General features: G+C 35.8%; 1 protein-coding gene across 1 annotated transcript in view; it reads right to left on the bottom strand.

Annotated features, from left to right (window-relative positions):
• PDSS2 (decaprenyl diphosphate synthase subunit 2) overlaps window positions 1–13,060 on the bottom strand; it is a gene marked incomplete at its 5' end in the record, with an annotated part of 113,405 nt that overhangs the window by 26,337 nt on the left and 74,008 nt on the right. The window contains one exon of the mRNA XM_083857722.1: window positions 198–272. Within this exon, the coding sequence (XP_083713848.1) occupies window positions 198–272 (75 nt within the window). The remainder of the gene's footprint in view (window positions 1–197; window positions 273–13,060) is intronic.

Here is a 13,060-nt window from a genome sequence, read left to right as displayed (position 1 = left end):
TCCTCCTCGAGCATTTCTAGAACCTTCTATCAGAGCTTCCAGGTGTCACAGTGATGTTACTGCTGAAACCCATTAGGACTAACAAGTCTTCCTCCCTCTCCCTGCTTTTAAACAGGTGAAAAAGTAATTGTATTTACTGTAGTCACACATTAATATCACCAAATGCCTTAGGTACATACATCCAGTGAAATTCTTACCTCAGATGATTTTGAGTTTTCATAATATATCCCTTGAACTAAGTCACCAATAGCACTTGAAATGAGTTCCACAACCTGTAAAAGAAAAGGAAAAAAGCCTCACATCTTTGATTATCACCAAATTGACTAACAAAGCTACTGCCAGATTTCCAGAGAGATAAACTATGCAAAAAGCTAATTGTGAAACACTTCAGGATTTACTGAGATATATTCTGTGATACATCTCTGCTAAAACCTCTACTATGGTAACTCTTCTATCAAAGTTTTAATACAAATGAAAAACAAGACTTGTTTTTCCTATAGTGTGAACTATAGAGTGTATTCTCACAAGGACGTTCACAGAACTAATAAATCCCAGTTCATGAATATGAGACAGTACCTCATCTGGGCTTTGTTTTGTTTTGTTTTTTTCCTGCCAAGTAAATACTTCACAATACCTCTCCTTGGGAGCTGTTAAAATTCTAATCTTCGTGGATAATACAGAAAAGTCAGAATCCATAGAAAGGTAACCTTTCAAACGTGATCATTTGGTATTCAGGTGCCCTGGGAATGCACTGTGGATGTATTTAGTGCATGGCCTGAGGCTCAGCTGTACCACATACACTGAAAGTCTGCAACACGGGAATGTTTAAATCAGATTTATCAATCTGTATTATCTTCAGGGTTCAGACTTTTTATTTTATTGAAGCGAAGCCTAAAAATCTGAACTTGATCCAGAATGTAAAACAAGTAGTCCATGGTCTCTCTGGAACTACTGTAAAATTTGAAGTTGTGCACATGAACTGTCTTAATTGGAACAAAATACTCAGAGTCATTGTAAAATTAAATGCAGGCATTTCAAATAAGCACACCTTAAGGCTACCTCTTTAGTTGCTCACAAAGTTTTAATTTCTTGAATGTTTAATTTCCTATGCATATGAATCTGTATCTGATTCCTCTTTTTGCTTCCTAAAATTCAATGTAATTCTTATTGAATTAAAAGATTTCGTTTCAATTTTTATCATTCTTGTAACTGAAGACAAGAAGTCAAATGATAAAAGCCCTAATGGAAAGATATTCTAACATTTAGGCATGCCTTATTTGATAATAAAACCACATTTGTATGCTAGTTTTGAGTACTAGCAGAAAGGTTGTGTTTTCTTTTTTTTTAAACACTGCTTCATATACATATTCATATACACACAGCAAGCACTAACTTTAGAAATGGTGCTGATTAAAAGTCATGGTTTTTCTTGCAATACATATGGGTTAATTTGCAAGACCTACAAAAACAGCCTGGAAAAAAAAAATCACATTGCCCTTTAGGAAACTAGACACCGAAGAAATATTGTAGGCAATATGAGCTTTGAAGGAACTGAAAGGACAATGATCCTACAGTGTTACCAGATGTGTTGAGTTATTTAAGGGGGGAACAGAGAAAATGAGGGGCTCTTTTTTTTTTTTCTTTTTTTTAAGCAACAACCCTCCCCACCCCCCCTTTATTTTAAGGTATCAGATAAGCCTTATTCCCAAATCCAGGAGGACTGAGTATCGCCAATAGGTCTATGAAAGTCTGTAACTAAATGCCCAGGATCAGATTGTATTACAGTTTATACAAGCAACATCCCAAGATTCTTCTGATGGCTAGGACACATAATACAGATCAATCACTCACTCAAAAATGTTATGGTTTGTGAAATGGTCTGAGTTCAGAGACCTACACTGGTAATACGAAGAGGAATTTACAAAGACACAGAGTCCTACTCTAAATGTCAAAGTGATAGTATGAACTTTTAACAATGCAGCTGGCTCTGGATAACTAGACCTTTTCCTCTCTTGCCTGAAATTCTAGACTGAGCAGGACCCTGTTTTGGGGTTTCTTTTTTCCATCTCTCCTCCGTCTTTTTAGTGCAACTCTACTCTCAAAGGCAATTTTAACTGACTTAAAACAAGCTTGGTGAAACATTTGTGAACAATTGTACCTCTTCCTCTTCAAGTTTATAAAACATCTTAGGAGAATTACACATTGACTATTTAGAAAAATCCTTATTATATTAAATACCATTTAGTGACATATTTAGCAGTATTTTTAGTGAGAATTTAGTATTAATATTACTCCCCTTCTTTCCAAATATATATATAAAGAATACTTTTAAGATAAATGTAACACTATACACATCACTAGAAGGAATGAAATTCCAGTTTCAAGAGCACAGTGGGATGCTTGCATGAGGCTCTGTTACCTCACCAACCCTTAATCAGATCTATGAAAAGCATCTCCTGCTTAACATCAGTGGCCTGGGGTCCTGAGCACTGGGGAAAGAAATGAGAAACGAGGAAACCAGGCAATTTTCCTCTGCATCCCAAAACGACAGAGGAAGAAAAATTATTACAGATTCAGTAGAACTCATGAAATGATACACTGTCTAGCTCTTATGTAGCACTTTTCATCAGAAAATTTGAAAGCAATCAACATCTGTTAAATTTATTCCCTACTGTTTTATATAAGGGGAAAACTGCAACAGTGAACTGATTTTCCAGAAAATCATGCAGTATGCCAGTGTAAGAGCAGAAAACAGTATCCGAGCTGTCTTCATTCTCATTGCTGCCTTTCTGCCTGACCAGTGCTGACATTTCTGAGATGTAAGTCTGAGGAGAAAGAAAGTTAGATGAAAAATGAAGTGCTTTCAACTGCTTCTTTTCTCATTTGACAGTTGAGCTTCATATTTTAAAATGGTTCAGAGATGAGGAAAGAGAAGAAAGGATTAGTGAAAGGATTAGAAGAAAAAAAAAAAACAGAATTAGTGCTTGAAAAGAGTATCTCAAAAGAGACCCAAGGCAGCCTATTCATAACCTCTCTTCCCACTGTTTTTTACTCTTCAATATGTTTTTGGGAAGTCTGGTCCCTTATAGGTACTTGGGATGAGCAGGAGCAACCACATATTTAGAGAAAACAAACTTCCACTCTGTTTTTCATTTTCCACTCTGCATCAGCATCTCCCAAAGTGCTGTTTTATGCTCCTCCAGTATCCCCACGACTGGGTAGGCCCAGGGGATGACCCATTACTTGCAGGTGACAAATGCACATGCAAGTGATTTCATGCCCTTTAAATACGTTTTGCAATAGTTGTGCCAGTGTTTTGTGGGTGTTTTTTTTTTTTTTTTTTTTTTTTTTGTTTGTTTGTTTGTTTTGTTTTGTTTTTTGTTTTGTTTTGTTTTTTTTTGTTTTCCCCCGTAAGGAGGTATTAATTCAACATTTTTTGTAGGGATGTGATCTCTTCTGCTTTTAAAAAGTCAACACAAAGGCCATCCATTTAGGAAGAATCCAGAGAAAAGAGAAGGACTGTTAAAGCTAAAATCTCTCCATCTCTCCTACAATTTACGCAGGAGACCAAATAGACTACACACTATTAAGTGTATAACATGAAGTAAATTTGATTGCTCATTCCACAGTAAGGTAGAACACATGCTCTGACCTCTCAAATTCATTTAAATATGAAATAGTCCAAAAGACCATGCTGTATTTCAGTCCTAGAAGAGTTCTGTTGGGTTAAAGATTAGAAATTTAGTGAAACTTAATGTACCCTTTTCTGGTGTAGTAACTTGTTTATCAAAAAGGCACAGCTTTAGCCCTTCAAGACTCTTTAAATTTACTTTGAGTCTAATTACTCAAGCTTAAAGTTTCTACATATTACCTGAAGAAATAAATAAAAATGTTGGTAATTCACTTAGTTCAGAAAATTACTCAGGACATCCAATCAATCACTTAATGAATGCCCTCCCTAATGTTCCTGAAATCATAATTTTGTGTAGTTTCCTGAGGACTCAGAATTCCCAAGTCATCACATGTGGTGTCACAGAATAGGGCCGCATGTCCACTGTTTCAAGTAGCCCAGTTCATGACTGCAGTTGACTGTCGTGAAAGATTCAACTCTGTCTATAGAAAAAGAGGTATATTTTAATGGAAGTGAAACTATATGCTAGAAGGAATGCAGGGAAATCACAGAATAGAAGACATTTTGGTAGAATACTTTCTCCAGAGTTTAAAGATACGATTCAGACTATCAAGCACAGTAAAAAGAATGGATTCTAAGCCCCACTCATCCTTCACAAGGCTTTTAAACAACCTGGATGAAAACACAATATTGGTGCCATCAATTCAGCAACTCAAACACTTTGGTCTCTTCACTTGTCTTCAAAATACTTTGTTTAAAGTTTACTGCAACATAACACCACTTGATGGTTTTTTCCCTGGTTTTTCTTCCAGTTTACAAAAGGAATGACTCTTAGCTCCATTCAAAGAATGGTCATTTTATTTCAAATTCAGCAGCTGAAATAGAATTGATTACACAGATCACTCTGTTTCAGAGTAGTAACGTGGTACCTCTCCAGACTCTATTGGATATTTTCAATGGAAACACCACAGAAAGGATGAAGCTCTTGTGGGAAGACAGGAAACAGCACTCGGAGGAACACAGCAATGGCTATATCCTTTGTTCTTCATTCCTCACAATTTCTATTTGACAAACTTCCTTTCCTTTGCCAAATTCCTTCCAAGAAGGACCACAAGTAATTCCTTCCATCCTTATGCTGAAACAATATCCTTTCCTCACACATCTGCTATGACAGACCCTAATCCTTGTTGCTGATGTGCAGATTTGAAAATGTAGCAGGACTTCTCCACACAAATAAAGAAGAAAATTAGATGGTTAGGAACCATTAAATACACAGATAAAAAATCCTTCAGCTTGCAGTTCCCTTCCCCAAAAACCACTAATATAGGAAATACTACAACACTCAAAAATTCCACTGAAAGCCCTTAAATATCCTCCTGCCTTTGACCCAGCAACATTAGGACGCTAAAGACAAAATTCAGCAAAGAGTCGATTTTGGATTTTGATAGTTCAACAATGACTAAAAAAAAAAAAAAAAGGAGGCAAGCAAAAACTGTAAGGAGTGCCAAGAACAGTGAAATTCAATTTTCTTTCTTGGTAATCTCCTCAAACATCATTAGTCATAGAGGTAACCAAGTGTGCCAGCCCACAGAATTTTTTTTTAATCTAATGTTTACTGAATCCTATTGGATTTATTGTTTGAAATCATCTTGAGCTTTACTGCTTTTTGGCTCTGGCTCTCTCTTAGTAGTAAACACACAGGAAGGACAGTGATTTGCCTTTCTAGCAGGCATAGTGGTCTTGGAAAACACAGTTATGGTTTTCTTCCTTCTGTTAATGATGAATTAGTAGCAAACTACAATATAACAATACAGTGTAAACACAGCACTCAACTCCATTACTTGTTAAAAAGGTCTTTTTAAGCCATAAAAAATAATCAGCAGCCGTCAATTTGAAAATTGCTAATATTGTTAAATGTCTATCTTAAGGTCAGTCTGCCTTAGGGATTTTCACTGGTGTTAAGTTACTCTTTTTATGCTGATGCAGCAATATCTACAGAATTGGATTTCATCAGTGTAAAGACTTAGTGCATAATTCACTCATTTTCCTTAAGGACAATGTAACCAACAGAAGAATTATAATTTTCCTTGTCTATTTCCACATGATACCTTACATGGTTTCTAAATACCTCTGCAGATCCATGGCAGCAGATCCTTGCACTGAAGAGTACTCAACAACTGTTGCTGAGTGACCCAGCTTAGAGAAATACCTGATTGCTTCAGCTTGACCCTTTTGGATGGGTAATTTCACTACAACTTTCTTCTTTATGAAAGAGTGAACAAAGAAGGTATTGTGACTACAGGGCTCTGTGGTTATAAACTCCTCCCCATCCATAAGTGATACAGGAGAGCATGGCTACAAAACCCTACTCCCAGCCATGCTGCTGCAGACAAACATCAAACTGGGATATGTTCACACATGAATTGAAGATTAAAGTGAATAAAAAAAATTGTACCTGCAAGGAGCATTTCCTATTTTGAACAGTCTGTACCTGAAAAAATGTGAATTAGAAGTAAGACCATTTAGCTGAGATGGAATCAACTTAACAAAGCTGTGGATGTTTGTTAAACTAACAAATCAACAATCTCCTTTACCAGGGGTGGCAGCAATCAGATTCTAGACTCCAAGTGAAATGCTGTTGAATTTCAAAACACTAATATTAACAAGCAGTTACAGTCCATCCAGGAATTCAATATTCCTGCTAGCCAACAAGAAGTCAAATACATCAGCACTTTGATTAAAAATACAATTAACTCATTTTTATTACTCTAAAATTTTATGCATTTTACCATATAATTACACTGAAACCACTCCAGATGTTAAGGCACTTTTACAAAAAACTTTACCATAGAAAGGTGCATTCTAAAGACAAGCTCTATAGTAGTGAAAAGAGAGGGGAAGATATATTGCCCTATTTACATGGTACATCTATTTTAGCCTCTCCTACAGTACAATGGGTATGAACACCTGATGGGAAGGAATGCAGAAGAGGGAGCCAAATTCTCCTCAACAGTGCCCAGTGACAGGATGAGGCAACAGGAACAAATGAAAACACGAAATGCGATCTGGATACAGGGAAACAGTATTGTGAGGGCATCCAACAATGGATCAGGTTGCCCAAAGGGGTTGCAAAGTCTCCATTTCTGGTGATATTTAAAATCTGTTTGGACATACTCCTGCCTGGGTAACTGTCTCTAGCTGACCCTGCTTGAACAGGGGCTTTGGACTACATGATCTCCAGAGATCTCTGTCAATCTCAACCGTTCTGTGACACCAGCAGCTGCTGGAGGAGGACCACAGCTGATTTTACATATTTACATCTGCAGCACCAATAACAACTTTGCTCATCTTTGAAATAATACAGTCAAGGTTACAGAGCTGGTGACAAATATTCTCTTAGGTAAGAGTTAAGTTTACTGATTGTACTAGGAATAGATTTCCCTATTATAAATAATTACATTCTTGGGAGACTAAGAAAGGTCATGCAGACTAATTTAGATTGTTGTCGCTATTGCTAACAGCTTTGAATTGGAAACAAATCATCACAAAAATATATTTTCACTTTTAAAAACTATTTTGTCTGTTGAAGCCATACTAAGGTGGACAGCTGACTATATACTAACCACTGTAACCCCCAGTCCTGCAAAACTGTGTATTAACTGCCTTGTCATGAAAATATGCCTCTAGAGCCAAATATCCCGTGCATCCAAAGCTGAAAGTTAGTATATATTAAATACTCACACACACACACAAGAAGGTCTGTTTCAGATAATACTGGGACGGCATTTCACCCAATATAGATCTGATAGCTTTTTATCCTTCTGTGCACTCTCAATAGGAATCCTACTCTGTTTGAGAAACAGATTTCAAATAAAGCCATGAAAACAAAACTTGTGATCTTCCACTCCAGCTATAAAGAGAATGAAGCTGACATTGCAAATATCACTTCTGGAGGACATCACCATAGAATCAGAATCATTAGGCTAGAAAAGACATTTAAAATCATCATTAAGTCCAAACTAAACCCAGGACTGTCAAGTCCACTGCTAAACCATGTCTCTAAGTGTCACATTTACATATCTTTCAAAGATCTCCAGGATGGTGACTCAACCACTTCACCCTGCAGCCTCTTCCAGTGCTTTGCTGAAGAAATTTCACCAGTACTCTCATTTCTTGTGCCTGTTATGTGAAAATTCATTTTCATTTTATAATTTGTGTAAAGGCTAGAGCTATTGAGCAACAAATTCCTCCGTGATGATTATCACGGCTGGGAAAAAAAAGAAGCTGTAACAAACATCTCTGTTTAAGAAACACAGGCAGTGCCAATACCTATTCTAATTTAGTGGTGAATGAAGTAACAAGAACTGCTGGCTCTTGAGAGCCCTTTCCCACAGTATGCATCTCATGGTGAATGAAATATCATATCTCCAAAGTTTTCATCACTTCAATTTCTTAGAATAAATTTTGCTTTGTTTTGGATATCTATTTGCTATATATTCTGGAACTGATTTTGGATACATATTCTTGTTAAGAGTCACAGAAATATTAAATACAGACACTTTTTAATGTTTGTCTTAAATCTTTCAAAGGCAATTTCTCTGAAAAGTAAGGGGGTTTGACTTTAAAAAACAGAAAAAAAATCTTTCTTCCAAAATTTGGCTTTAACATTCAATTAAATTTATACACACACACACGCATATATATATACACACTAGACACACATATATATACACACACACACATGTAATATGCAAATCTCAAGGCTGTAAATATTTTTGACTCTTGAAGTATTTGTGTTCACCACAGATAACTGCCAATTCAGTGCTGTACATTAAGGGAGCAAATATAAGAGGAACAGACCCCAACTACCCAGAACTCATTTGTCAGGTAAAGTGATTGTCTTGAGATGATGAATGACCTTTGACTTTCACCAAATTCAGCCTTTCTTCAGTTTCTTTAGTTTTTAACTTCTCCTTCACTGATGTTTAGTCATCTCTGAAAAGCTCTCTCTTTTATGCAGATGGCAGATCTGTATTTTCCAGACCATTCTGTTAATCATGAGGCAAACAGCAGTTCTATAAGAAAAAGAATTACTAAACCAGGTGTTAGAAGCAGCTGTGCAGTTTACCTCTGAGGAAGACAGTATTTACCTGGAATAATGACAGGTATTTGGTTCATGAACTCAAGCAGTAAACATTGACTTCGGTCTGCTGGGCAGACCAGAGAAGCAGAAAGATGTCTGATTGCTACTATGAGGAAGGTGAATTCAGATGCAAGTTGATGAAATTGTTACTGAGATGATTCAGAGGCAAGAATATTGCATGGACTTTGTGCAAAATGGCGTAAAGATCTTTGGTAGGCCACTGAAAATCCATCAGAACTGAATGGAAAACTTCCTGAGACTGTCAGTTGCTTGGTCAACATGACATTGAGGCGGAATCTCAAACACTCACAATTCTGTTCTCAACAGCACCATGCTTTGGGGCTTTAAAAATATTATTGCAGTGTATTTTTGGGAAAGACTTTAATCTAGACTTGATGATACAACCATACCTATGATGACATAATCTGCTATCAGTCTCAATTTTAGTCTTTCCATGTTCTGCAGCAATCGTTCTGCTACAAGGTACTGTTTGTAAGTCACAGACATCCACAAGGGAAGTGGCAGAAATCACTCTTTCTTTTTAGAAGTATTTTTTCATGCAGAAGTGGGAGGACAGAAAACAGATTGAAATCTAAACATAAAATTTTCCAATAGTGCCATGGCCAAGAATCAAAGAAAAAAATACTCTTTCCATGCAGACGTATACTAACCCCCATGGAGTCTAACTTTGGGAAAGCCTTTTAAAGCATCAGCTTTAAAAATCAGTACAGGTGCAAAAGGCCACTAAGGTAAAAGATAAACCTATTTGAGGAATGCACTGATTAGGGAATGAAGGCAAAGTTAAGCAGTTTTAATCTCAAAACTGACATTCACTGCAGTGCAACAGGACTCTTACTGATCTAAAATGAGCTGGTTTCTAACATCATCACAATTACAGATTAAGCCTAATTTTTAGAATTTTAAATGAATTAATAAGTTAATAAGCTGTGTCACCTAATCCTCTAATTTAACTTCTCTAAAAGATTACTTTTCAAACGTATAACCACAGCCATTAAGGTAATGAAATTTTACAAATATTCAATTATATCACTGGTTTTACATAGCAAAAATGAAACAGAAAAAATCCTGTGAAATATTCAGAAAACTGAATGCTTCATTTGCTCAGGTGTTATTTTAGGGGCTATTTCTTGTGAACAATGACAAAAGATGCACTTGCTAAGAAACTGTTCCACAGACACAAGCATCAAAAGAGACAACAGGAAGAGTACAATGCAGTAATCATCTAGCATCATTCTACAGTTTTATTGTCATCATCAATATCATAATGATGCCTTAAGTTTTAACTTTCATGTTTTTCAGATTCTGTGCTGCCTCGGGGTGTAGTTCTGAGCCTCATATTAAGTGTTGGTAAGTTCTGTCCACAGAGTAGGCAGACAAAACCAATCCTTTCCCAGATGGAGACTATGGACAATGGTTACAAGTTTTCAGGCCTAAAAGCATAAACAATGGTGAACTGAAGAGAGAAAACAAGAAGGATGAGACTCTATAACCTGAAGCTATAATTGGACAATTAAACTCAATATGCAAATGGACCAAAACTTATAAAACTGTGAGACCACGTGATCGGTTGTACATTTTGTGACTATTTTGGGTCCATCCTAGGTGTAGCCCTTGTCAGGCACTGTCCTGCCCAAGGTGTACCCTTAAAGGCCTTTTAATAAATATCTACTTTATTATCTTAGCTCTGTCCAGTCTCTGTTCCAGGTCAGCCTCCCCAAGGCATCAATAAAAGCTGTTGCCCCTAATGACAGCAGAAATTCTAGTCAAAAGTTTTACTGCAGTTGTATGGGAAAAATTTAATTACCAGGTACTGATTCCAATGGACTTTAACCTTTTATCTCTAACATACGAGATTTTTTTTTCCCCCCTAATGCTTCAATTCTTTTACCAACAATTACAAAAATTGTCTTTTTCCTACCAAAGGAATTTCACATGATTACCAATAAAACTTCAGTAAATAAATCTTATTAAAAATCCAGTGTTCAAGAACATTTGGAAGAAAAATCAATATATGTACATAAAATGATCATAAAGTTTGTTTCAATTACCATCTCTCGTTTTACTTTACAGTAAACGAAACCTAATTTTACCTTTCAAAGGGTATGTAAATTAGTACATTTTGGTGCCATCTAAATATAATAATTATAACAAATAACTCTTCTCTTCATTATGATTCATACATAATTATTTATGTATTTCTCAGGACTTAAGAGTGTACTCCAATAAAAGCTATGGTAAATTGTATGACAATATTCAGTACGCATCTCAATATTTTAAGATGCAGAACTGCTTATTTAGGGTTGCCTAAGGAAGAGCTTTATTATGTAATAATACAATCGTGTTAGCTATGTTGTCGTGCCATCTCCCATTAGTCTAAACATTCAAAAACATCAGACTTCTCACTTGGTTTTCTTCTCCTCCAGTATCCAGACAAAGCAGTGTTTCTTAAGCATACTTTTCCATAAATCAGAACTCTTTAACTTATCTATATTTTTCAGTAGTGTCTGGTTTTGAGATGCCCCTGTGGCACACTAAAATACTAAATTAAAACAAAAATACTCAACAATATAGATACTATCCTACTCCCTACCTTGTCCAGTACATCATCATCAAACAGTGCCTCAGGGGAAGGTATAGCAAGAGACACATGATAAAATGCTTCAGAAAAACGCTGTATTCAGCTCTCTACATAAAAATTTGAAGGCTTTTCTTTTTTTTTTCCCTAAAGAAGATAAGATCACTATCAAAACTTAATCTAATTTGATCTAATCTGATTCCTGCTTCTTACCAAATTCCTGTCACCTAGCTGCTCTGTAAGTTGATAATTTTACAGATACTCATCTCCAGCAGCAGCTTGTATTAGGGAAGAAAAAGAAAGTCAATATGCGAGCAAAGGCAGAGTTAAAAATAATTAAAAATACATAAAAATTTTGAGAAAGGTTTTATCACCAGCTTCAGTTTTCTACATGAATGAATACTGTAACTGGGACCAAACATGTTACTTCTGGTTCTCAACGTTTCTCCATGATTTTTTCATCACGCTTTTTTTGACCAATAAAGTTACTGAATCCCAGTAGGAAAATTCAGATTATGAAGGTCTCTCTTTACATAAAAGATAATAAAAATATATGCTGTCAATATACTTAGCAGATATTTATGGTTCATATATTCCATCAGAGATAACAAAGAAGAATATCTTTGAAAATAACTTTCATTTCTCTGAAAATAACTCATCTCAACTAGATTTATGAAGGAGGACCTTCTACTTACCTCTCACAAAATGAGGCACTGTTCTGAGGGATGGTAATTTGAATCTATTACAACTCAGTAGCTGCTAATGGTTGCCTTTACACTGGCAACTATTAACATTTAGTTTCCATTAAAAGAGGGTATTTCTTGGCAGATTCGTGATGGGTCTTTTTTACAAGTTTATGTTCTTCTCTTGAAATTTTCAGGGAAAGAAAAAGTTTGATACAAGTAACACCTTTGTTAAATGACATGTAAAAACTAAAATTGTAAATTCTACCTGACTTGTTTGTCAATGCCCCAAAATGTCAATTTACATCAAAAGAGCAACTGGTGTAATTTCAGAAAGAGGATATTCTCTGTATCCTTCACTGGACACCAAGGAACCAAGTTGCCTAAATTCCAAACTGAGCCTTCCCCATAGGACCACAACTGACGCTACAGAAGTAGAAACCATAACTCATGATAAAGTTTTTATGTGAAGTGCAGGGCACTTTCCGGTGGGTGCAACAGGAAGACGGAGGAAGACTTAAATGAGTAACTTATTGATGTTTATGTAAACACAAGGCTTATTTGATAAACAACACACTTATGCCTTTAGGAATACATAAACTTAACATAAGGAAATTGAACCACTATATAAGTACTACATCTGTGCTACTGTTTATTTATGAACAAATAATACTTAATAAAACAATGTTCTACAATGTGGTCTTCTGGCAGAGCTCTGCATTGACAGACAAGATTCTTAAATCCAATTCCAAGCTTTCAGCCTGTAGATTTTGAAGTGTTTCTGTGAAGAGTTTAATCATTTCAAGAAGAATTTACTGAATTACAGTGGGGAAAATTGAGTCAATTCTTAAGATTTCAGTAAGTACTAGAGAGAACACTTCCATAACACGTACTTCAGGTTTTTGGGATAAGATTTTCTTCTTTTGGAGAGGTTTATTTTTTGTTCTGTATATGTTCGGGTTTGGTGATTTTGTTTTGGTTATTTGGCTGGTTTGTGTATTTTCTTT

The sequence above is a fragment of the Zosterops lateralis genome, assembly GCF_965231275.1.
Source record: "Zosterops lateralis genome assembly, chromosome: 3".
In the NCBI taxonomy this organism is placed as follows: domain Eukaryota; kingdom Metazoa; phylum Chordata; class Aves; order Passeriformes; family Zosteropidae; genus Zosterops; species Zosterops lateralis.
Note: the sequence above shows the minus strand (reverse complement) of the source record. Positions and strands in the feature narration are given on the sequence as shown.